Below are 27275 nucleotides of genomic sequence, written 5' to 3' on the forward strand. Positions count from 1 at the left end.
AGATCAGCCTATATTTTGCATATTCATAAAGACAAAGACACAAGATGGATTGCACGCCTTATTCTGCTCACTTAACAGACGCAATCCCCTTTGCACACGTTTAGTAAATTAGCTTTGCATGTTCTATGAAGTTTGCACAAACCTTTAGTAAATCAGGCCTTAAGTCAAGCTCTCATGCAGGCTGTGAGGAAACACACGCCAAGGTAGGATAAAGTATCAGTTCTAATCTTGGCATGTGCATAATAACACCGATGGGCAACATGCAGTGACTTAAACGCTGGTAAAATCAGCTGTTTTTTTATCCGGCTCTAAATTGATCGGAGCGTGTGCAGGTGTACCAAATGTTGTGACGGAGTGAATTTATAAAATGTTCATGAAGTTTATTTTTGACCGCATCTGGGAAAAAATAGCATTGAGGACTTCCAGATATATATTTAAACGGTGTACGTTTTCAAAAGATAAAATATGATACATTTGGAATGGGCGGGCGTGGTTTCATTTGCAATCTGAGAACGCCTCAGTCTTGATGATAAGACTTGTGATTGTGATAAGACTTACCGTATTTTTCAGACTATAAGTCGCAGGTTTTTTTTCATACTTTGGCCGGGCTCCAGTACAACTTATATATGTTTTTTTCCTTCTTTATTATGCATTTTCGTCAGGTGCGACTTATACTCCGGTGCGACTTATACTCCGAAAAATACGGTATTTACTATTTATCAGTAGTGCTGATAAATATAAATATCAAATATACTGTAAAGAAAGGGACTTATAAAAAAAAAGTGCTGAAAAATAAATGTACATACAATTACACGGTACTAAAATAAATACATTCTAACTAAATTAATAATAAATAATAATATGTATGCTTCTAAAATAAACTGTTCATAACATTAAAGTGCAAATGAAAATACAGCTTCAAGAGGCATAATTTTTGCGCTTAAGAAACTTCTATTACTTTAGCGACAGAATTCCTCTGTTTGCTAATATCATTACTGCCACATGTGGTGGAAAAGTGTATTACAACTGAGTACTCTTAGGCCCTGTTGAGAAGTAACCATAGGGCCGAGAACGCCACCGAGAGGGACGCCAAAAAGTATGTATTTCTCAGCTGTGATCTGAATTGGTCGCAGCGGTACTCAGTTGTAATACACTTTCCCACCACTTGTGGCAGTAATGACAATGAAAGAAAAAGAAGAAGTCTGGTGCTAAAGTCACAGAGAAGTTTCTTAAGCACAAAATGACTAAAATAATGAAGCTGTATTTTGGTTTGCACTTCAATTTTATTGATGGTTTATTTCAGAAATATATGTATTATTATTTATTAATGTAGTTATATTTATTTTAGCAATGCAAAATTGTATGCACATTTATTTTTCATCAGTTTTTGAGTCCCATGCTTTGCAGTATATTTGAATAGTATTTATTTTTGTAAGCAGCCTGACCTAAGCCTTGATAATAATATTTGTGATTTACACATGGTTTTGTCAGGCTTGTCCCTGACAGTTAGGTTATGTTTTAGTTTTTCCTCTGTGTTTGTGTTGTATTTCCTGTCAGCGCTCTTATTTTGGTTTCCCCTTGCCTGAGGCTGATTGGGCACCTGGCCACACCTGGTGTCAATCAGCCGGCTACTATTTATACCTGCCTCGCCCTCCAGTCAGTACTGCAGTATTGGGAGATGTTCCCTGTACGCTTTTAACTGTTTCCAGTTTTCCTGCATTTTATTTTTGACATTAAAAGTCATGTTTTCCTGCACAAAGTCTGCCATCTCTGCATCTTGGGGTTCGTCACCAACACTCTCTAATATATTTCATATTACTTGACAAGGGTTATCCTGTTAAACTGTAAGTATGTAAGATATAAACATTGAATATGCCTAAAATCAAGATTAAGATTAGTAATGCAGTGTTATTGGAGAAAAAGTTGGGCCCCGAGGTCAAAATGTTTAAGAACCCTTGCTCTATAGCACAAGACAGTATTTTAAAAATGTAGATTGACATCATCATACATCATCTTTAAAGAATGAGAGGGGCTTTAAAATGATCATTTTACTGCAAACATATTCCTAGTCTCATCCTACTCTGTCACTGATAATTTTTCCCATATGCTTTCACTGTTTTCTGTAGCGCACAATGCTGGTGCTGAGCTGATAAAGACATGCTGGGTTCAAATACTGGCTAAAGATGTGCCAGGAACATTATACATTTATGTAAAATGTTTATCTTGCACAAAAGAAAATACATTTTGTACAAAACATGTATCAAATTAAATTCAGGCTTGATTTAAAAATAGTTTCACATAGATAAAAAAGTATGAAACACATTGTAATAAAGGAGCCTCAAAATAACACTTTGTGTAGGGGCCCCAATTTAGCCAGGGTAGTCAAACCTCGCAGCAAGTCGCCACCTCATCACAGGGCCAACACAGACAGACAACATTCACACACTAGAGCCAATTTAGTGTTGTCAATCAACCTATCCCCAGGTGCATGTCTTTGGAGGTGGGAGGAAGCCGGAGTACCCGGAGGGAACCCACGCAGTCACGGGGGGAACATGCAAACTCCACATAGAAAGGCCCCGGGATCGAACCCAGGACCTTTGTATTGTGAGGCACATGCACTAACCCCTGGCTCCACCGTGCTGCCCCGCCAAAGAATCACTTATTAAAATATTCAAACACAGTGTTACTGTTCAAACTGTGTGTAATGTTACAGTGGCCCAAAATTATTAAATATACTAGTTAAATAAAACCCCTGCCTTTTTTTTAATGAATATTTAGGCCTGCCGCGCTAATGTATTTGAATGTTGGTCACAATGTTTTCTGAGGTGGTACTTGAAAGAAAAGAAAAAACAGTTTCACTTTTTGCATTGCCATCCATCCATCCATCCATCCATCCATTTTCTACCGCTTATTCCCTTTGGGGTCGCGGGGGGCGCTGGAGCCTATCTCAGCTACAATCGGGCGGAAGGCGGGGTACACCCTGGACAAGTCGCCACCTCATCGCGACTTGTCCACTTTTTGCATTGAACTACTGTATTATATTAAATTGTCAAAGCTATTCTAATTCACTGACATGCATCTGTATGGCCTATTACAGGGGTCCCCAAACTTTTTGACTCGGGGGCCGCATTGGGTTAAAAAAAATGTGGCCGGGGTGTGTGTGTGTATGTATATATATATATATATATACATATACATACACATACAGGTAAAAGCCAGTAAATTAGAATATTTTGAAAAACTTGATTTATTTCAGTAATTGCATTCAAAAGGTGTAACTAGTACATTATATTTATTCATTGCACACAGACTGATGCATTCAAATGTTTATTTCACTTAATTTTGATGATTTGAAGTGGCAACAAATGAAAATCCAAAATTCCGTGTGTCACAAAATTAGAATATTACTTAAGGCTAATACAAAAAAGGGATTTTTAGAAATGTTGGCCAACTGAAAAGTATGAAAATGAAAAATATGAGCATGTTCAATACTCAATACTTGGTTGGAGCTCCTTTTGCCTCAATTACTGCGTTAATGCGGCGTGGCATGGAGTCGATGAGTTTCTGGCACTGCTCAGGTGTTATGAGAGCCCAGGTTGCTCTGATAGTGGCCTTCAACTCTTCTGCGTTTTTGGGTCTGGCATTCTGCATCTTCCTTTTCACAATACCCCACAGATTTTCTATGGGGCTAAGGTCAGGGGAGTTGGCGGGCCAATTTAGAACAGAAATACCATGGTCCGTAAACCAGGCACGGGTAGATTTTGCACAGTGTGCAGGCGCCAAGTCCTGTTGGAACTTGAAATCTCCATCTCCATAGAGCAGGTCAGCAGCAGGAAGCATGAAGTGCTCTAAAACTTGCTGGTAGACGGCTGCGTTGACCCTGGATCTCAGGAAACAGAGTGGACCGACACCAGCAGATGATATGGCACCCCAAACCATCACTGATGGTGGAAACTTTACACTAGACTTCAGGCAACGTGGATCCTGTGCCTCTCCTGTCTTCCTCCAGACTCTGGGACCTCGATTTCCAAAGGAAATGCAAAATTTGCTTTTGTCAGAAAACATGACTTTGGACCACTCAGCAGCAGTCCAGCTGGTGTCGGTCCACTCTGTTTCCTGAGATCCAGGGTCAACGCAGCCGTCTACCAGCAAGTTTTAGAGCACTTCATGCTTCCTGCTGCTGACCTGCTCTATGGAGATGGAGATTTCAAGTTCCAACAGGACTTGGCGCCTGCACACAGCGCAAAATCTACCCGTGCCTGGTTTACGGACCATGGTATTTCTGTTCTAAATTGGCCCGCCAACTCCCCTGACCTTAGCCCCATAGAAAATTTGTGGGGTATTGTGAAAAGGAAGATGCAGAATGCCAGACCCAAAAACGCAGAAGAGTTGAAGGCCACTATCAGAGCAACCTGGGCTCTCATAACACCTGAGCAGTGCCAGAAACTCATCGACTCCATGCCACGCCGCATTAACGCAGTAATTGAGGCAAAAGGAGCTCCAACCAAGTATTGAGTATTGTACATGCTCATATTTTTCATTTTCATACTTTTCAGTTGGCCAACATTTCTAAAAATCCCTTTTTTGTATTAGCCTTAAGTAATATTCTAATTTTGTGACACATGGAATTTTGGATTTTCATTTGTTGCCACTTCAAATCATCAAAATTAAATGAAATAAACATTTGAATGCATCAGTCTGTGTGCAATGAATAAATATAATGTACAAGTTACACCTTTTGAATGCAATTACTGAAATAAATCAAGTTTTTCAAAATATTCTAATTTACTGGCTTTTACCTGTATATATATATATATATATATATATATATATATATATATATAGGGAGTTATATAGTCCTGGTCAAAAGTTTACACTTGCAAAGAACATAGTGTCATGGCTGTCTTGAGTTTCCAATCATTTCTACAACTCGTATTTTTTTGTGATAAGAGTGATTGGAGCACATACTTGTTGGTCACAAAAAACATTCATGAAGTTTGGTTCTTTTATGAATTTATTATGGGTCTACTGAAAATGTGATGAAGTCTGCTGGGTCAAAAGTTTACACACATCCAGCAATGTTAATATTTGGTTACATGTCCCTTGGCAAGTTTCTACTTTTGGTAGCCATCCACAAGCTTCTGGCAAGCTTCTGGTTGAATTTTTGACCATTCCTCTTGACAAAATTGGTGCAGTTCAGCTAAATTTGTTGGTTTTCTGACATGGACTTGTTTCTTCAGCATTGTCCACGCGTTTAAGTCAGGACTTTGGGAAGGCCATTATAAAACCTTAATTCTAGCCTGATTTAGCCATTCCTTTACCACTTTTGACGTGTGTTTGGGTTCATTGTCCTGTTGGAACACGCCCAAGACCCAACCTCCGGGCTGATGATTTTAGGTTGTCCTGAAGAATTTGGAGGTAATCCTCCTTTTTAATTGTCCCATGTACTCTCTGTAAAGCACCAGTTCCATTGGCAGCAAAACAGGCCCAGAGCATAACACTACCACCACCATGCTTGACGGTAGAATCGTGTTCCTGGGATTAAAGGCCTCACCTTTTCTCCTCCAAACATATTGCTGGGTATTGTGGCCCAACAGCTCAATTTTTGTTTCATCTGACCACATAACTGGTGGCAAAGGCTGCCCTTTGTCACCGATTCTGTTCATAACTTTTATGGACAGAATTTCTAGGCGCAGTCAAGGCGTTGAGGGGATCCGGTTTGGTGGCTGCAGGATTAGGTCTCTGCTTTTTGCAGATGATGTGGTCCTGATGGCTTCATCTGGCCAGGATCTTCAGCTCTCACTGGATCGGTTCGCAGCTGAGTGTGAAGCGACTGGGATGAGAATCAGCACCTCCAAGTCCGAGTCCATGGTTCTCGCCCGGAAAAGGGTGGAGTGCCATCTCCGGGTTGGGGAGGAGATCTTGCCCCAAGTGGAGGAGTTCAAGTACCTCGGAGTCTTGTTCACGAGTGAGGGAAGAGTGGATCGTGAGATCGACAGGCGGATCGGTGCGGCGTCTTCAGTAATGCGGACGCTGTATCGATCCGTTGTGGTGAAGAAGGAGCTGAGCCGGAAGGCAAAGCTCTCAATTTACCGGTCGATCTACGTTCCCATCCTCACCTATGGTCATGAGCTTTGGGTTATGACCGAAAGGACAAGATCACGGGTACAAGCGGCCGAAATGAGTTTCCTCCGCCGGGTGGCGGGGCTCTCCCTTAGAGATAGGGTGAGAAGCTCTGTCATCCGGGGGGAGCTCAAAGTAAAGCCGCTGCTCCTCCACATCGAGAGGAGCCAGATGAGGTGGTTCGGGCATCTGGTCAGGATGCCACCCGAGCGCCTCCCTAAGGAGGTGTTTAGGGCATGTCCGACCGGTAGGAGGCCACGAGGAAGACCCAGGACACGTTGGGAAGACTATGTCTCCCGGCTGGCCTGGGAACGCCTCGGGATCCCCCGGGAGGAGCTGGACGAAGTGGCTGGGGAGAGGGAAGTCTGGGCTTCCCTGCTTAGGCTGCTGCCCCCGCGACCCGACCTCGGATAAGCGGAAGAAGATGGATGGATGGATGGATGGATGATTTGCCTGAGCAGCGAGGAGACACCGAGAGTTACACGCGGTAGAAAATGAATTCGGAAGGACAGATTTAAAAAAATAAAAATAATTAAAAAATAAAATAAAAATAATTTTTTTATTTGTTTTTTTTTTTACTTGGGACTACCCGCGGCCCAGATTTTGAGGAGCCCTGCCCTATTTGTTATCAAGCTTATAATCAAAACAGCCACCCCTTATAAAACACTTTATTGTTTTGATGCACACAAGCAGTTTAAACTAACTGAATGACGTGTACGTGTAATTTATTCACGATGACAGCACCAACAGCCTTGAAGGGTTTATTTAAGTTGATGTTTGGGCGTCTGGGGAGGAGAGAACTGGCTGGAACCAGATCTACCTCTTTAACCCTTTACTTACCCTGCGGGGGGTAGGGGACCGCATGCTTGACACACACGCACGCACGCGCGCACACGTGTGTGTTGGATGCGTGTGTGGATAAAGTGAAAGAAACACGCACACGAGGATACGAGGAAGTTTCTTTCACGCGGGACGTAGCGCGACACAGGTGAGACGCAACCTTTCCCACAGCGGCGTTTCTTTTTAAAAACAGCGCGGAACAGAAGAAGTGAGCTAGCATGTGCTACTTGTTGTTGTTGTTGTTGTTGTTGTCGTATAATAGAGTGGGAGAGTATGTACTTACACGCAGCGTGGTCGAGCGCTGATTGGAGTGACGTTGGTCTCCCGCTGGCAGCATTGCGTCAGCCGCTCGGACCTTCTCACCGCCCGGCGACACCATCCGAGCAGGGAACACTTTTTAACCGCACATCACGCAAAATAAAAAAAAATAAAAACAGGACGTCGTTGTGAGTTTTTGAAGCCCTTTGAGGCACTCGTGATTAGGGAGAACATAAATGACATTTCATTGATTTAATGGTAAATGTATGAACTCCTTATACTTACAGTCGTGGTCAAAAGTTTACATATACACTTGTAAATTAAAGCTGCAAGCAGCGTTGTTCGGGCCCGCGTATTTGGCAGGTGCTAGTCCTAAGTGTCCCAATACTTTTGTCTACTTTTAGTCTGAAGTGTCCCAAGACTTTTGTCTAGTGTACCTACCTTGTCTGCATTGTGTGGGCACGTTGGTGCTTGCTGCTTTTGAGCAGCGGGTCTTTGAAGGGTCATAAAATCAAAACCGGAGCAGGTATCACAACTCTTTCACCAACTTTTAATCAGAAGGGTTCAATCTCTCTCCTGTGTTAGTTTGAAGCCGAAACAACAAACGCGCTCAGAGGAGATAATGTTTGAAGAAAGGGGACGGGTTTTTACAAAACTGTGGTGTTGAAGGGGGAATAGCAAACTTCCTGTAGATTTTTGCTGGGGGTTGTTAATTTATGAAATGTAGGTCTAAGTGAGACCTACAGAAAGGTTTTTGTTTCATGTCTCTCCGACCTTCCCAGTGGGAGTTACAGGCAGTTTTGTAATTTTTTTCTTCCGAGGAGCAGTTTTTTATCAGTTTTATTCAAAAATTGCTGTAGAGGGCAATTTTTAGATTTGGGGTTAGGTTTTTTTATTAGATCACAGTTTTTGCCAGTCCTGATGTGTGTGTTCAGTTTGGTGAGTTTTGAAGCATGTTAATGGGGTCAAATTGCATCTCAAAGAGGCAAAAGTGACTGTTTTTAGTACTTTTTTGTCTTGAAGGGGGAATTGCCAACTTCCTGTAGATTTTTGCCCGAAGACATACAATTATGAGAACTAGGTCTAAGTCAGACCTACATAGAGGTTTTTGTTTCATGTCTCTCCGACCTTCCTAGTGGGAGTTACAGGCAGTCTGTTTTTTTTTTTCTAGGGGGCGCTAGAGCGCAATTTTGATTTTTGGGGTTCGGTTTTTTTATCAAAAGACAATTTTCGCAGGTCCTGATGAGTGTGTCAAATATGGTGAGTTTTGAAGCATGTTGAGTGGGTCAAATTAGTGTTCAAAGAGGCGGCGGAAGAATAATAATAATAATTAAAGCTGCAAGCAGCGTTTGTCGGGCCCGCGTATTTGGCAGGTGCTAGTCCTAAGTGTCCCAATACTTTTGTCTACTTTTAGTCTGAAGTGTCCCAAGACTTTTGTCTAGTGTACCTACCTTTTCTGCATTGTGTGGGCACGTTGGTGCTTGCTGCTTTTGAGCAGCCATCTTAAAAAAAACAGCACCGCAGGAGCATCAGTGCAGCGGGTCTTTGAAGGGTCATAAAATCAAAACCGGAGCAGGTATCACAACTCTTTCACCAACTTTTAATCAGAAGGGTTCAATCTCTCTCCTGTGTTAGTTTGAAGCCGAAACAACAAACGCGCTCAGAGGAGATAATGTTTGAAGAAAGGGGACGGGTTTTAACAAAAATGTTGTTGTTGAAGGGGGAATAGCAAACTTCCTGCATATTTTTGCTGGGGGTTGTCAATTTATGAAATGTAGGTCTAAGTGAGACCTACGGAGAGGTTTTCGTTTCATGTCTCTCCGACCTTCCCAGTCGGAGTTACAGGCAGTTTTGTCAGATTTTTCATCCGAGGAGCAGTTTTTTGTGCGTTTTATAAAAAAATTGCTGTAGAGCACAATTTTTAGATTTGGGGTTAGGTTTTTTCATTAGATCACAGTTTTAGCCAGGCCTGATGTGTGTGTTCAGTTTGGTGAGTTTTGAAGCATGTTAAGGGGGTCAAATTACAGCTCAAAGAGGCAAAAGTGACTGTTTTTAGTACTTTTTTGTCTTGAAGGGGGAATTGCCAACTTCCTGTTGATTTTAGCCCGAGAATGTACCATTATGAAAGTTAGGTCTGAGTCAGACCTACATAGAGGATTTTGTTTCATGTCTCTCTGACCTTCCTAGTGGGAGTTACAGGCAGTCTAGTTTTTTTTTTTCCTAGGGGGCGCTAGAGCGCAATTTTGATTTTTGCGGTTTGGTTTTTGTATTAAAAGACAATTTTCGCAGGTCCTGATGGGTGGGTCAAATTTGGTGAGTTTTGAAGCATGTTAAGTGGGTCAAATTAGTGCTCAAAGAGGCGGCGGAAGAATAATAAAGAATAACTTAGAAATTCAATAGGTCCTTATGTCCCATTGCATAAGGACTCCCTGTGGGAGTCCTTTTGCAATGGGCCATGGCGGGCCCTAATAATAATAAAGAATAAAACCTTAGAAATTCAATAGGTCCTTATGTCCCATTGCATAAGGACTCCCTGTGGGAGTCCTTTTGCAATGGGCCATTGCGGGCCCTAATAACATAATATCATGGCTGTCTTGAGTTTCCAATCATTTCTACAACTCTTATTATTTTGTGAGAGCACATACTTGTTGGTCCCAAAAAACATTCATGAAGTTGTTTTTTTTTAATGAATTTATTATGGGTCTACTGAAAATGTGAGCAAATGTGCTGGGTCAAAAGTATACATACAGCAATGTTAATATTTGCTTACATGTCCCTTGGCAAGTTTCACTGCAATAAGGCGCTTTTGGTAGCCATCCACAAGCTTCTGGCAAGCTTCTGGTTGAGTTTGTGACCACTCCTGACAAAATTGGTGCAGTTCAGCTAAATTTGTTGTTTTTTTGACATGGACTTGTTTCTTCAGCATTGTCCACACGTTTAAGTCAGGACTTTGGAAAGGCCATTCTAAAACCTTAATTCTAGCCTGATTTTCAACAAGAAGCTTGCCAGAAGCTTGTGGATGGCAACAACCCCCCCACCCCCCTCCCCCACCACCACATCCCACCTCCCCGGATTGTAAATAATCAAATGTAAATAATCAAGTGTATATACTTGTTCTTATGCTTTCTGAGCTTACTATGTTCACATCCTACGAAGTCAGACCTACACTGTTACAATGTCCATTTCTCAGATGATATAATTGTTGATGACTGAAGTGCTGATATCAACCAAACCTATTTGTCACCCTTTTCTTTTCGAAGAAGTTATGCACTATAACTCGGCTGCCTAAACCTGCATTGTGGATTGTGCTCCCACGTAACATAATCCACCAGTAAGTAGGTTTGGACATCAGTGGGTCGATATTTTGTTATTTGTATTTATTTATTTTAATTCCTTCTTTTTGAAGACTTTCATAAAGATTTACTGTGTAAGTTCATAAATACCCAATAATTTGGTGAAAACCTACGCAATTGACTCTGGTGGAAGAAAACAGACGAACATTTGGGGTCCACAGCATGATCTCGTTATATACAATGTCACATTATGTGGGACTGCACTATATCCAACTTTAAGTGTATTTATTTGACACAAAAACTAGAGATGCCGATAAATGCTTTAAAATGTAATATCGGAAATTATCAGTATCGTTTTTTTTATTATCGGTATCGTTTTTTTATTTTTTTATTTTTTATTTTATTAAATCAACATAAAAATCTCCAGATACACTTACAATTAGTGCACCAACCCAAAAAACCTAACTCCCCCATTTACACTCATTCACACTCATACACACAAAAGGGTTGTGTCTTTCTGTTATTAATATTCTGGTTCCAAAATTATATATCAATATATATCAATACAGTCTGCAGGGATACAGTCCGTAAGCACACATGATTATGCGTGCTGCTGGTCCACTAATAGTACTAACCTTTAACAGTTAATTTTACTCATTTTCATTAATTACTAGTTTCTATGTAACTGTTTGTATATTGTTTTACTTTCTTTTTTATTCAAGAAAATGTTTTTAATTTATTTATTTATTTATTTTTTTTAAATAAAGGACCTTATCTTCACCGTACCTGGTTGTCCAAATTAGGCATAATAATGTGTTAATTCCACGACTGTATATATCTGTATCGGTTGATATCGGTATCAGTAATTAAAGAGTTGGACAATATCGGAATATCGGATATCGGCAAAAAGCCATTATCGGACATCCCTCACAAAAAGCTAAGGCTTAGGTCAAACTGAGTAGAAACAAAGTACTAACCAAATATACTGCATAAGAAGGAACTCATAAATTACTGATTAAAAAATATATATACGTAAAATTATATTGTGCTATAATACATAAACTTTAACTAAACTTTCAATAACATTTAAGTGCAAATGAAAATACAGTTTCACTACTTTAGTCATAATTGTTGCGCTTAAACTTCTATGAGTTTCGCTTCAGACTTCATCTGTTCGTCTGATATTGTCAAGTGGTGGGAAAGTGTATTACAACTGAATACCACTGCGGATCATACAGACCACAGCTGAGAAAATTTATATTTTTTGGCGAGCCAATGGTTCAGAAACACTGATTTACATGACGTAACTTGCATATTAATCAAGTATTAGCAATATTGTTATTATAACGCGGAGGAACTCTTTAGGTGCCCCGTGATCACAGAGACTAGATTTCCATGTACTAAATTAGCCTGATTTCTCAAATAATTTTATTTTTTCTATTTTTACAGCTACTTGTGAAGTCCCAGTGTCCACGCACACTCCCTAATGCGACTATTGGTCATACGCTGTGTGCCTCCTGTACATTAATTCCTTTTAGCGCAGATAAATGTATTGCTTTTTCTGTTGACCTATGACTTTACACCAAAACTAGGCATCCTTGCGGCTCCTTACAAATCGCTCTTTAATGATCGCAGACATAGACAAGTCAACAGCCCACTTCTTGTTGTACCTAATTAACGCTGTAATATTTGCACTGATTAGAAATACTACGTCTCTAATGGCTATGCTGATGTTGAATGGCAGACATGCTATGAAAGTGACACTACTACCAAGAAGGTTTCGGGGTTGCTGGATGCAGGTCCGTAGCAAAGACTAGTGGGAGAGAGTTGTTTTGAAGGAACTTTAGGACTAATAATGGCAGAAAACTTTGAAATGTGGATCGAGGGAAGGAGTTTTAAGTCCGAAAGTAAAGATCATTTGTGCCCCGATGTCACTTCAGATGAATGTTTGTTCTGTACAAGCTTGCCAGTTGTGCAGAATACAGAGTTAATCAAAATATTAATCCGTTTGGAGGGCACCAATGCAGTGTGAACAGGTTTGTGTATGCCTTCTATACTTTTCCTTCACTTCCATCTCACTGGTTTTTGTCCTGTAGTCCAAATGAAGTCAGCATTCTCCCTTTTCTTAGCTACCTTCTTAAACAAATCTTTCTTTTTTTTCTCCCATTGATGCACTTCAAAATTTTCAGTTATTTTAATCTGTTAAGAAAATATACAGTCTTCTAAATACAAAAATCGGTGCTCAGAGATGCTGTCCGATTTTTTTGGAGTTGTTGGCCTACGTTTTGTTTGAAGGGGATCCGCATGCATGATACGAAGGGTCCCCTCCGGCAGCCCACACCCACATGAGAGAAATGGTTTCCAATCTCATAATCTAGGTGTGTTAATCAGACTTTTTAACAACCAATACGGTTGAGCCGAAATATTTTAAAAATATAAGGCCGGGGGGACGGGAGGGCGTGGCTCGGTTGGTAGAACGGCGGTGCCAGCAACTTGAGGGTTCCAGTTTTGACCTCCGCTCCCGCCATCCTAGTCACTGCCGTTGTGTCCTTGGGCAAGATACTTTACCCACCTGCTCTCAGTGCCACCCACGCTGGTTTAAGTGTAACTTGGATAATGGGTGTCACAATGTAAAAGCGCTTTGAGTCACTAGAAAAAAACCCGCTATACAGGTAAAAGCCAGTAAATTAGAATATTTTGAAAAACTTGATTTATTTCAGTAATTGCATTCAAAAGGTGTAACTTGTACATTATATGTATTCATTGCACACAGACTGAAAAACAAATGAAAATCCAAATTTCCATCACTGATGGTGGAAACTTTACACTAGACTTCAGGCAACGTGGATCCTGTGCCTCTCCTGTCTTCCTCCAGACTCTGGGACCTCGATTTCCAAAGGAAATGCAAAATTTGCATGGTTGGGTGATGGTTTGGGGTGCCATGTCATCTGCTGGTGTCGGTCCACTCTGTTTCCTGAGATCCAGGGTCAACGCAGCCGTCTACCAGCAAGTTTTAGAGCACTTCATGCTTCCTGCTGCTGACCTGCTCTATGGAGATGGAGATTTCAAGTTCCAACAGGACTTGGCGCCTGCACACAGCGCAAAATCTACCCGTGCCTGGTTTACGGACCATGGTATTTCTGTTCTAAATTGGCCCGCCAACTCCCCTGACCTTAGCCCCATAGAAAATCTGTGGGGTATTGTGAAAAGGAAGATGCAGAATGCCAGACCCAAAAACACAGGAGAGTTGAAGGCCACTATCAGAGCAACCTGGGCTCTCATAACACCTGAGCAGTGCCAGAAACTCATCGACTCCATGCCACGCCGCATTAACGCAGTAATTGAGGCAAAAGGAGCTCCAACCAAGTATTGAGTATTGTACATGCTCATATTTTTCATTTTCATACTTTTCAGTTGGCCAACATTTCTAAAAATCCCTTTTTTGTATTAGCCTTAAGTAATATTCTAATTTTGTGACACACGGAATTTTGGATTTTCATTTGTTGCCACTTCAAATCATCAAAATTAAATGAAATAAACATTTGAATGCATCAGTCTGTGTGCAATGAATAAATATAATGTACAAGTTACACCTTTTGAATGCAATTACTGAAATAAATCAAGTTTTTCAAAATATTCTAATTTACTGGCTTTTACCTGTATAAATATAATTCTCTTCACTTCACAAATCTAATTAAGTGCTAGGGAACGACAACTAAAATACAATTATAGTAGTTAAAATAATTTTGCAGCACAAACGAATGGAACAAGTTTGTGGAGGATTTGACAAGGGAGGGGTGCTGGTTGTGAATAATAAAATGTTAATATAATACCACAAAGACTATAACATTTTGACAAAAATATTGCAGCACAAGCATAGTTTGGGAAGATTTTGACTAAGTCATTAGTCAGAGAATTTATTTTAGAACAAACTAAAAAAGTTTACGGTACAAACTGACGATCTGTCACTTCATTTCTGGATGTGCTTTCTTGTTTTGTGTTCACTTCCTATCAGTGCTCTTATTTTGGTTCAATTTCCTGCTTGTCCCGCTGAGCGCAGTTTTCCCCTCACCTGCTTTTGATTGGCAGCCGGTCCACACCTAGTGCTTGTCAGCAGGCTTCCATTTATGCCAGCCTCACCTGCTTCTCAACGCTCGAGGATTGATTTATGTTTGAGAACCTTACATGCACGACAGTTTCCTTCTCTGTTTATGATATTAAACTCACCTTACCTGCCCGTTGCTCTCCTGGTTCCTGCATCTTGGGGTCACTACTACGGCAGCCATGAGAGTTCCTAACACAAACGTAGCACAAATGAAGGGCAATATTATTCTAATATTTGCAATGATAAAGGGGGGTCAACTAAGCGGGGCGAGAACAAAAACAAACAGAACAGCAGAAAGAATACATTCCAGACATGCAATAAGGTCACCGGTTCAAAATTAGACATCAAACCAAGAAAACGTAATTTAAGAACACCACCAATAGTGGTTTTCGAGAACAGATTTAAAAAATAAATGTCAATGTTTGGCACAATTAGAAGTTAAACTGCACCTGCCCATACACCAACAGGATCATCAAGAACGAAAGTAATATAACCAAAACAAATGCTAAGGTGCAGGTTGTTTTAATCCGGTTGAACCGGTAAGTGAAATCCTACTATTACAAACACTGCTTTTGCAACAGACCATTATTATTTCTGTTGTGTATATCTGTTGGACAAAAGAAGAGGGCAGGATTGCAGCCCGTTTTAACAATATCCATTTTTTTGCTCTTATCTTATTCCATATTGAGTGAAATAAAGTCAACAGTGCAAAATAACTATTGGCTCTCATTAAAAACTTTTGGCGTCTTTCCCCAAAACCCTCCTTCTTACCTATTCCCTCAGTTTATAAACAGTGTTTGTTCACTTCTACTCCAGAGGAGAATCCCAAAAATACCATAGAGGCGAATATACAAAAAGAGTCCATTCAATTTCACTGTAAATCGAATAATAACAAAATATTATGAACCGGGAAGGAAAGGCCAAAATCATAAAAGGCTGCAGCACCGAAGACTATAAAAATGGGACCCATTGCCTCCTGGGGCTTGGCACTCAGCATTAAGGGTTGGAATTTGGGGCTAAATCACCAAAATGATTCCCGAGCACGGCTCACTGCTCCCCTCACCTCCCAGGGGGTGGAACAAGGGGATGGGTCAAATGCAGAGGTTAATTTCACCACACCTAGTGACTATCAGTGGTACTTTGACTTTAAACTAGAAGGGTGAAAAACAAAAAGACGATGCTGCTGGCGGGAGACAGGCAATGGCATGAAAAAAGTACAAGTAAAACATGCAACAAACAAAAGTAGACCACAAGGGGGAAAGCGGAAGGATAAAAACTTACGGAAACGAGAAGGCACAACTCAAGCAGGAGGACTGGAAGCGAGCTGAGTTGGCGTGGAGCAATGTGTAGGAACAACGTAAAAAGATCGGGACCAACAGGTGCATGAGATGAAACTAAATAGGCAGACGGTGATTGAAAACAGCTGATGTCGTCACTCCCGCCTTCCCCTGGGAACCATGGCAACTGAAAGAAACAAACAGAAAGACAATGCCAGCAGGAGGCATCAGAACACAGATAATTATGTAACGGGCCGTGGCGCACTCGATTACACGCCACCACACTATGCCGTTCGCCATGGCAACGGGGAGGTCCTGTTTCTCCAGCCCTGTATCCCTTGATTGTACATCTGGGGAGGTGAGGCCTCTGTAGCGGACTGGGCCAGCAGTAGTAGGTTTCCCTAGTGGATATAACAAAGTCAACAACACATCATGAGCACAACAAAACACGTTGTATTTGTGAAAATAAACACCCATCTCATTATACTAGTACGGATCTGATACTAATACCACCGCCATGGAACTGCCCTTGAAAGTTGTTAACGTTTTGTTTTCCAGGAAATAATGCTGTGTGGGCTCAGGACACCCAAATTATTGAGGGCTAAAGAGTACACTGAGGTCCCAGATGGAGGCTGGGGCTGGGTGGTGGCTGTGGCCTTTTTCTTGGTGGAGGTCTTCACCTACGGCACCATTAAGAGCTTTGGCATCTTCCTGCAAGACCTGATGGAGGAGTTTGGGGAGAGCAACAGCCGAGTGTCCTGGATTGTTTCCATCTGTGTTTTTGTTATGACCTTCAATGGTGAGTCTGGAATAACTAGTTGGCGCACTTATCTCATGAAATTGAAGTCCATGTCCAAGAGGATCAAGGCAGTGTTAGATAATAATGACGTTTACACTAAATATTCACACTTTGGACACAATTTTGACATGGGCACTGCGTGCTGTATGCTTAATTGTGGTGCCAGTAGAGTTGCGTGATATACAGTATGTTACTTGTTTCCCCAAGATGCAGATGGATGTTCAAGTGCATCATGCAGGTAAGAAAAAGGGTTTATTATCATGACTAGGCAAGAATACAAAACATAGGAACGCTATATAAAAACTAGCAAAGGAATAGGGAGCAAGAAACCAACGTAACTTGTTGCACAAAGCAAACAAAACAGCCAGAGAGAGTGTGGCGAAAGGCAGGAATGAATAGCTCTCTGATTAGTGATCGGCAGCAGGTGAGCGTCCCGACCACTAATCAGAGGCAGGTGAACAGGATGAGCAACCATGAACACAAAAACAGGGGTGCTGAAACAGAACTAAGGGATTCCTAAACTTAAAGAAAACATGATCCGGGCAGCAGATCATCACAATATAGACGATATACAAACCCCGTTTCCATATGAGTTGGGAAATTGTGTTAGATGTAAATATAAACGGAATACAATGATTTGCAAATCATTTTCAACCCATATTCAGTTGAATATGCTACAAAGACAACATATTTAATGTTCAAACTGATAAACTTTTTTTTTTTTTGCAAATAATCATTAACTTTAGAATTTGATGCCAGCAACACGTGACAAAGAAGTTGGGAAAGGTGGCAATAAATACTGATAAAGTTGAGGAATGCTCATCAAACACTTATTTGGAACATCCCACAGGTGAACAGGCAAATTGGGAACAGGTGGGTGCCATGATTGGGTATAAAAGTAGATTCCATGAAATGCTCAGTCATTCACAAACAAGGGTGGGGCGAGGGTCACCACTTTGTCAACAAATGCGTGAGCAAATTGTTGAACAGTTTAAGAAAAACCTTTCTCAACCAGAATTTAGGGATTTCACCATCTACGGTCCGTAATATAATTAAAGGGTTCAGAGAATCTGGAGAAATCACTGCACGTAAGCAGCTAAGCCCGTGACCTTCGATCCTTAAGGCTGTACTGCATCAACAAGCGACATCAGTGTGTAAAGGATATCACCACATGGACTCAGGAACACTTCAGAAACCCACTGTCAGTAACTACAGTTGGTCGCTACATCTGTAAGTGCAAGTTAAAACTCTCCTATGCAAGGCGAAAACCGTTTATCAACAACACCCAGAAACGCCGTCGGCTTCGCTGGGCCTGAGCTCATCTAAGATGGACTGATACAAAGTGGAAAAGTGTTCTGTGGTCTGACGAGTCCACATTTCAAATTGTTTTTGGAAACTGTGGACGTTGTGTCCTCCGGACCAAAGAGGAAAAGAACCATCTGGATTGTTATAGGCGCAAAGTTGAAAAGCCAGCATCTGTGATGGTATGGGGGTGTATTAGTGCCCAAGACATGGGTAAATTACACATCTGTGAAGGCACCATTAATGCTGAAAGGTACATACAGGTTTTGGAGCAACATATGTTGCCATCAAAGCAACGTTACCATGGACGCCCCTGCTTATTTCAGCAAGACAATGCCAAGCCGCGTGTTACATCAACGTGGCTTCATAGTAAAAGAGTGCGGGTACTAGACTGGCCTGCCTGTAGTCTAGACCTGTCTCCCATTGAAAATGTGTGGCGCATTATGAAGCCTAAAATACCACAACGGAGACCCCCGGACTGTTGAACAACTTAAGCTGTACATCAAGCAAGAATGGGAAATAATTCCACCTGAGAAGCTTAAAAATGTGTCTCCTCAGTTCCCAAACGTTTACTGAGTGTTGTTAAAAGGAAAGGCCATGTAACACTGGTGAACATGCCCTTTCCCAACTACTTTGGCACGTGTTGCAGCCATGAAATTCTAAGTTAATTATTATTTGCAAAAAAATAAATAAAAGTTTATGAGTTTGAACATCAAATATCTTGTCTTTGTAGTGCATTCAATTGAATATGGGTTGAAAAGGATTTGCAAATCATTGTATTCCGTTTATATTTACATCTTACACAATTTCCCAACTCATATGGAAACGGGGTTTGTACCATAATAGGCTGACAATAGAGCTTTTAATCAGAATTAGCTTTAATAAACAGCTTTATTGGCCAAGTGTATTAAAGACACAAGGAGTTTAACATGGTAGACTGTGCCCTCTTTGTTCTATGCAAGAAACAAAGAAAATGCAACAACTACGAGAGAGCGCAGCCATCCTTGGTATGAAAACAAGAGGGAAACTTTTTTTTTTAAAACCACAAAGGACAATAAAGGAGCACAGAGCAGATGCAACCAGCTGCTGCTTCACAGGCGCTATTCCTACATACAGCTACAAAAGTCAAACACAACGAAAGAGCAATAAGTAATGCATATTGCACACATATGATTGCACCATGCATAGACAAACAACAAAACACAATTTCAACACCCTATTGCCGTATCATAATAAATTTGACAGCGACAAGCAAAGGTGTCCAAAACGCAATGTTGCGTCCATACTTGTGGCTAATAAACTGTTTCTTTCAAGTAACATTATCACTGGAGGACTCAAGGACAAGGTATAGTTAAACATGTTAAACATGCTACACTACACACTGTGGGATATAAAATGCATAGCTAACCGCTAAGCTATAGACTTTGTTTTATCCGTTTTTTAATTAATCAGTAAATTAAAGCCAATGGTAGTTTTTGTTTATTTATTTTGCACTATTTAGTTGATTATACAGTTTGTATGTAATAAAAGGTAACAAAGAATATGATTATAATATTAATCGATATTGCTAAACTGCCATTCTGTATTTTTGTCGGGTAACAGTTGTAATCAAAAATGTTATCATTTAATGATCCTGAAAATTAAATATCGACATTTTACAATAGTGCAATTTGTAGTATTGCCCAAAATGTATGTAAGGTAGACAAACAGCAGAAGAATAAGTGTTTATTACATTTTAAAATAAGTGTCAATAGAACCATTTTACAACAGAAAGTAACCAGATATTAACAGTAAATGAGCAATAGATTAACAATATTCTAGTAATAGAAATACAACTGTAAATTACGCACTTTGTTATTGGATATGTCAGCAGCTAAACTAAGAGCCTTTTTAACCCTTTTTGGAATGCTTCTATTATCATTTATTTACCAAATAATATATAGTGATATACAGTAGAATGTCATCACAAGAAGATGCAATATCAATATACATTTTAGGCTATGTTGCCCATCCCTAGTTGCAAGTTATTTAGACAATAATGGAAATGTATGTTGAGTCCATGAATTGGACCCCGACTTAAACAAGTTAAAAAACGTATTCGGGTGTTACCATTTAGTGGTCAATTGTACGGAATATGTACTGTACTGTGCAATCTATTAATAAAAGTCTCAATCAATCAAAGTTATTTTCAGAGAACATGAATCTATACTGCTATACAAGCTGTCCACTGACTACCCTAAAGTATGTCTCAGGTCCATTTATATACTATTGTCCCTTGAAGACACGCATTCATGTTTACTAAACATCATTTCCTTCCAGTTTATATTCTTTTTCAATTCATTTTTGTTCACCCCTTTTAATTAGATTTACTGTATCACACTAGATTGCATTAATGTGACACATTGTGTGCACATGTGAGGGACTGTATCTATCGACTTTGATTTATTTCATAAAAGAGGACAGGTATCATATGAGAGCCAGTGTTTTCTGCTGTGTTTGTTTTCAGTCTATTTTTCACAAATTATGGAAGAAAAATCCTCGTTATTCAAAACAAAAATGTCCACTGCAGAGGACGCTGGCTTTCAGGAGGATATACCCGGCGAGGCGTGATCACATTAGAGCGGTGGTTCTCAAACTCACTCAGGAAAAAGTTGGCTGTACTACCATAATGATTAACCTTAAAATACAGTAGCGCAGTAGGTCTAAGTATTCATTAAAAACAAGACAGAGGTTTTATTTAAACAAGTATATTCAATATTTTGGCCGCTATGACATTACACACAGTTTGAACAGTAACACTGTGTTTGAATACAGGAAAATTAAACACTGTACTTTAATCAAGTGATTCTTTAGCGTACCACTAGGTGGAGCGTGCGTAGCACTAGTTAAAAAGTTAAAGTACCACGGATAGTCACACACACACTAGGTGTGGTGAAATTATCCTCTGCATTTGACCCATCCCCTTTTTCCACCCTCTGGGAGGTGAGGGGAGCAGTGAGCAGCAGCGGTGTCCGCACTTGGGAATCATTTTGGTGATTTAACCCCCAATTCCAACCCTTGATACAGAAAGCCAAGCAAAGAAGGTGGTACATGTACCATAGTTTGAGAATCACTGCATTATGCTACACTTGTGTTGTCAGCCTGTCTACGTACATTGATATGCGTAACAGTAATCCGACAATAGTTTGTTTGAGAAATGTAATTACATACACCGAAAATCCTGGTTGGTTACCAAAAAGTCCAACTTCAGATTTAAAAGTTTCTGTGCAGGTTCCTAGTTTAGTTACCACGTTCATTCTGAAGGGCTGATATTAAGATTCCTACCACAGCCCTATTTCTATTTCTAACACTGCACATGCTATCACCATGCAGGTCCCCTCTCCTCCATGTTGACCAAACGATTTGGCTTCCAACTTGTCGTCATGTTCGGAGGTCTTCTCATTTCCTTGGGCACCATTACTACAAGTTTTACGTCCTCGATCAATGAAATGTACCTCACATACGGCTTGATCGCAGGTATGGGATTACTTCCTTTGTCTCCAAAGCGCAGCCTTGAGGTTTCCAAATGTCTTATCCCTTCTTGCAGGTTTTGGCTACTGCCTGACCTTCCTGCCCACAGTGACAATCCTATCCCATTATTTTTTACGGCGAAGGTCACTGGTCATAGCCATATCCTCAACTGGAGAGGCCCTGTCCATGTTCGCTCTTGCCCCAGGTAAGTTCTCTTCACAACCACAGTCGAAGGTTCCGTAACTTACTATCTAATGATTCTCTACAGGCTTCTCCTCATTGAAGGGTTTTATTGGCTGGCGTCACACAATGTCAGTCATAGGGATCTTGCAAGGCACTATCATTTTTTGTGGCGCCGTGCTTCGGCCAATCACTATCAAACCCCAAAGAACCCAAGAGACAGACACGGACAGATCCTCCCTAAAGAATGCAGAAGCCCAAAGCACACATGGGAACACGGATGAGGTCCAGAATGACAAAATCAATGGCTGCATAGAGGACAGGACTTTATTAGAAAAAGAAGGAAGCACAGAGTTGCCCCTGGGTACAAATGAAGAAGCTGAAGCTGGAAACAACCATGGAGAGAAACAATTGATTAAAGGTGATGAGAAATGTACATTTCTGGACTTCTCCATCCTCAAAGAGTGCAGCTTCATCCTCTACTCGCTCTTTGGTCTGTTCGCCACACTGGGTTTCTTCGCCCCTCAACTCTACATTATTGAATTGAGTGTGAGTCGAGGCGTTGAGCGAGATCGCGCCACCTACATGCTCTCCATAATGGCTGTGGCTGAAATCCTTGGTCGCTTTTTAATTGGATGGGTTCTAACACAGAAGCAAGTCCAGGAGAGGAAGCTCCTTGTCTTGCTGGTCTGTGTGATTTTCATGGCGGTAGATCTGCTTGGATTTACTCTGGTCACTGAGTTCTACGGCCTGGCAGTTTGCTGCTCAGTGTACGGGTTCTTCATGGGGACCTTATCATGTACGCATATTCCTATGCTGGCAGAAGAAGACGTGGTGGGCTTGGAGAGGATGTCCGCTGCTGCTGGAGTCTATGTGTTCATACAGAGCTTTGCTGGACTTGCTGGACCCCCTCTTGGAGGTAAATAACATCTCTTGTACATAAAATATTTTGACATAGTATTTGTTATTCAGACACAGAACCGGGTTTACCACATCAAGTGTAGCTTCTGTGAAATTACGGTACTACCTCGGGCTTGGTCCCGAACAGTAGATTTCAGAACAGTTGCAGATCTCTCAGGGCATTCAATCGATCACAACTGGACTGTTTGGTTTGTCTTGGAAGACGTTTCGCCTCTCATCCGAGTAGGATTCATCAGTTAATGCTCATAGACTTAGATTGGTCAGATCTAATCTAGTGGATGATGCCAAAACCCTGGGTTTATGGCATCAGCCGCTAAACTAGATCTGACCAATCTAAGTCTATGAGCACAAACGAATGAAGCCTACTCGGATGAGAGGCGAAACATCTTTCAAGACAAACCAAACAGTCCAGTTGCAATCGAATGAATGCCCTGAGATGACAATGACCTGGATGAATGAGAACATTCATAGACAACAGTTGCAGTTTATGACCAGCACACGTGAGAAAAATCTATCTCCCTAATACGTTTGAGAGATACTGTAGGCATTGCGTTGGTTTCGAAGTTCTCGGTTTTTATGACATCTTAAAAGGAAAAACCTCCTTATGGATATGAGACCGCCTATGACCCGCCCCATATATATGATGTGTATATATGGGGCGGCGTGGCTCATACAGTATGATACAGCGGTTGTCCAAAACCTTAAGGGGTTCCTCGATAGACTACTGCTATTTATTGGAGAAGCAAGCTAGTGCTAATGGCTAGCTAGCTAGCTAGCTTAAATGCTAACAAGAATACAAAAGATGTCTTTCCCCCGTTAAGGAACAACTTACCCCAATCCAAACTTCTGTAAGCACATTGAGCAACTCATGTATTCAATTGATTGAACCAACAGGCTGTGTTGTCTCAGCACAGAGTGATCGATCAAGGAATATTACCCAGAAGCGAACCAGCGCGACGTCACATAAGCCGCGCGTGCAACCCTCGTTTTGCCTTTATTAAAAAAACAAAAACTCTAAAACGGTGACAAATTAATACTGAAAATGATAAGGATATTTAAAGACTCCAAAAAAGAAGAAACTAGAGCAATGCTTGGGACTTAGCATCAAGGGTTGGAATTGGGGGTTAAATCACCAAAATGATTTCTGAGCGTGGCCACCGCTGCTGCTCACTGCTCCCCTCACCTCCCAGGGGGGTGGAACAAGAGGATGGGTCAAATGCAGAGGGTAATTTCACCACACCGAGTGTGTGTCTGTGACGATCAGTGGTACTTTAACTTTAACTTTAATATGTAGTGTTTCTTCTGCCAAGAAAATACATTGTCAAATGTGACTGTAATGTCTGCACCTTAGCTCACATAGACAGTTCAAATGTGAGTCGGAAATGCACAGACTTGATAATACGATAATTAGGCAAAGCCACTCCACACACCCACTTAGCCATGCTGAAAGGTACAGTACCCCACATTTCCGCAAATAGTTTTTTACACTGAATAAACCGAATTTAGTAGTCTGTGTGCAGCTTGTGTAAGTTAATTTACTATAACCTCAAAATAACTCAATGTACAAGCCATTAGTGTGTAATTCAGTGGTTCTCAAACTGTGGTACTTATACCACTTGTGGTAATGCGGGCTCAATCAAGTGGTACACCAAAGAATCACTTCAAATCAAATCAACTTTATTTATAGAGCACATTTAAAATTTACCACAGGGGTAGCCAAAGTGCTGTACAATGAACAGGTTAAAAGATAAAACGAGTACCGAGCAAACACAACACAACACAAACAGAACACGATAAAAAAATAAATAATTAAAATAGAATTTAAAGAGCTGTGGACGACATAAAACTGTCTACTTTTACACAAAAACTCCTGTCGGTTAGGTACGACCGGAACCAGTTGAGGGCGGCGCCCTTAATGCCCACACAGTTCTCAAGACGAGTGATTACGTCGACCACGCCATAAAGTTGATAAAGTACAGTGTTTTATTTTCCTATATTCCAACACAGTGTTACTGTTCAAACTTTGTGTAATGTTACAGTGGACAAAAATATTAAATATACTCGTTAAAAAAAAAAAAGTCTGCTTTTTTCAATGAGTACTTTGGTTAGTCATTATGGTGATACTTAGAGAGCCAAGTTTTTTTCTGTACTTGGTGAAAAAAGTTTGAGAACCACTGGTCTAATTAATTTGTGTCCGTGTTCATCAGTGTGTTGAGTAAGTAAACTTAACTTCACTTTCATGTGATTCTACCTTTTAGGTGTGTTAGTGGACATTACTCAAAACTACGGATCGGCCTTTTACTCCTGTGCGGCTGGCATGGCGGTGAGTGCTGTGTTCCTGGGCTTTGTAAGACCTGCCAAGAGAGGACTACTATGTGGGAATAGGACTACACAACTACACGAGGACACACAAAATGAAGTGAGAGAGGACTTTAAGGAGAATGCTGACGTGAACGAGGCCAGCTTACATGAAGACTTGGAACGATGTTAGCTCACATTCAGACACGGACCGAGCGCGGGCGGCTGCATCAAGATGTGACCCCGATGTCATTAGTTTTGCTTGACAGTGAGGAACATCTTTAAAAAAAAAAACATTTGTGCCTTGCTTGCCCAATATACCGAGGTGTTTCTTCCTCGAGCAAGAAAGCACACTGTTCAATTAGCCTTCATCCAGAGAGGCTGTTGAAATAGCCTTAAAGAGCTGTAATGACATGCTGGACGTGCATAACTTAATGATACCAGCCGTAAAAACTGTGAAGCCAATGTAGCTGCAAAAACGATTGCACAGACTCTGCAACATGAACTCAGTTGATTGTGTTATAGAACACATTTACCAAGCTCAGGAGAAATGCGATATTAAAACATGTATTTTTGAACTAAGCGATCTGTACACTGTTGTGAAGCGTCAAAGATCAACTATTTTTGTAATGAAAAAATGTGTTCAGTCGCAATAAAACAAAAGTGAACCTTTAAATTAAATGTTTCATGCCGTATTTATTTGTACACTGTAATATGATACCACCTAATAAGGACAAACAGACAGCTAACACATAAAAGTGCATAAAACATTCAAACTGGCTATTTTTAAACCCATCGAAATGCTCTAATTATGACCACAGAGAAGATGGGGTTGGTGTTGAAAGCAGGCAGTTGGAGAGAGGCTGTTTTTTCCAAAAATGCAACAAATTTACTCAATTCTTAAAGTTTCATAACGATTTGGAATGCATCAATCTCAATCAATCAATCTTTATTTATATAGCCCTAAATCACAAGTGTCTCAAAGGGCTGCACAAGCCACAACGACATCCTCGGTACAAAGCCCACATACGGGCAAGGAAAAACTCACCCCAGTGGGACGTCGATGTGAATGACTATGAGAAACCTTGGAGAGGACCGCATATGTGGGTAACCCCCCCCCCTCTAGGGGAGACCGAAAGCAATGGATGTCGAGTGGGTCTGACATAATATTGTGAGAGTCCAGTCCATAGTGGATCCAACATAATAGTAAGAGTCCAGTCCATAGTGGGGCCAGCAGGACACCATCCCGAGCGGAGACGGGTCAGCAGCGCAGAGATGTTCCCAGCCGATGCACAGGCGAGCGGTCCACCCCGGGTCCCGACTCTGGACAGCCAGCACTTCATCCATGGCCACCGGACCTGTGCCCCCCCCCCCCTCAAGGAAAAGGGGAGCAGAGGAGAAAAGAAAAGAAACGGCAGATCAACTGGTCTAACAGGGGGGCTATTTAAAGGCTAGAGTATACAAATGAGTTTTAAGATGGGACTTAAATGCTTCTACTGAGGTAGCATCTCTAATTGTTACCGGGAGGGCATTCCATAGTACTGGAGCCCGAATAGAAAACGCTCTATAGCCCGCAGACTTTTTTTGGGCTCTGGGAATCACTAATAAGCCGGAGTTCTTTGAACGCAGATTTCTTGCCGGGACATATGGTACAATGCAATCGACAAGATAGGACGGAGCTAGACCGTGTAGTATTTTATACGTAAGTAGTAAAACCTTAAAGTCGCATCTTAAGTGCACAGGAAGCCAGTGCAGGTGAGCCAGTATAGGCGTAATATGATCAAACTTTCTTGTTCTTGTCAAAAGTCTAGCAGCCGCATTTTGTACCAACTGTAATTTTTTAATGCTAGACATAGGGAGACCCGAAAATAATACGTTACAGTAGTCGAGACGAGAAAGTGGAAAGAAAAATGGAGGCTCTTTGGCTACGTTTATTAACAAGTACATTAGAGATAGCTGATAAATGCTTTAAAATGTAATATCGGAAATTATCGGTATCGTTTTTTTTATTATCGATATGGTTTTTTTTTTTTTTTTTTTTTTAATTAAATAAACATAAAAAACACAAGATACACTTACAATTAGTGCACCAACCCAAAAAAACTCCCACCCCCATTTACACTCATTCACACAAAAGGGTTGTTTCTTTCTGTTATTAATATTGTGGTTCCTACATTATATATCAATATATATCAATACAGTCTGCAAGGGATACAGTCCGTAAGCACACATGATTGTGCGTGCTGCTGGTCCACTAATAGTACTAACCTTTAACAGTTAATTTTACTCATTTTCATTAATTACTAGTTTCTACGTAACTTTTTATATTGTTTTACTTTCTTTTTTATTGAAGATTTTTTTTTTAAATT

At 40.8% G+C, this 27275-nt stretch overlaps 2 protein-coding genes across 3 annotated transcripts in view; one reads left to right on the top strand and one right to left on the bottom strand.

Annotated features, from left to right (window-relative positions):
* arsg (arylsulfatase G) overlaps nucleotides 1–27275 on the bottom strand; it is a 66602-nt gene that overhangs the window by 28305 nt on the left and 11022 nt on the right. The window contains exons 2-5 of the mRNA XM_061967495.1: nucleotides 16162–16297; nucleotides 15901–16083; nucleotides 14742–14808; nucleotides 7247–7356 (exon numbers count right to left, since the gene is read on the bottom strand). Of these exons, the coding sequence (XP_061823479.1) occupies nucleotides 7247–7356; nucleotides 14742–14808; nucleotides 15901–16004 (281 nt within the window). The 5' untranslated portion in view covers nucleotides 16005–16083; nucleotides 16162–16297. The remainder of the gene's footprint in view (nucleotides 1–7246; nucleotides 7357–14741; nucleotides 14809–15900; nucleotides 16084–16161; nucleotides 16298–27275) is intronic.
* On the top strand, nucleotides 1673–25587 carry LOC133610831 (monocarboxylate transporter 7-like). 2 transcript variants are annotated; one of them, XM_061967498.2, is made up of 6 exons: nucleotides 1673–1782; nucleotides 16455–16695; nucleotides 21370–21513; nucleotides 21584–21712; nucleotides 21776–22606; nucleotides 24867–25587. In XM_061967498.2, exons 2-6 carry the CDS (start codon nucleotides 16461–16463, stop codon nucleotides 25097–25099), a joined length of 1572 nt encoding a protein of 523 aa, XP_061823482.1. In that variant the 5' UTR covers nucleotides 1673–1782; nucleotides 16455–16460; the 3' UTR covers nucleotides 25100–25587. The 2 variants fall into 2 exon arrangements, with proteins under 2 accessions (XP_061823482.1, XP_061823480.1); XM_061967496.2 differs by lacking the exon at nucleotides 1673–1782 and adding an exon at nucleotides 6916–7111.

Source organism: Nerophis lumbriciformis, linkage group LG11 (genome assembly GCF_033978685.3).
Source record: "Nerophis lumbriciformis linkage group LG11, RoL_Nlum_v2.1, whole genome shotgun sequence".
NCBI classification, from domain to species: domain Eukaryota; kingdom Metazoa; phylum Chordata; class Actinopteri; order Syngnathiformes; family Syngnathidae; genus Nerophis; species Nerophis lumbriciformis.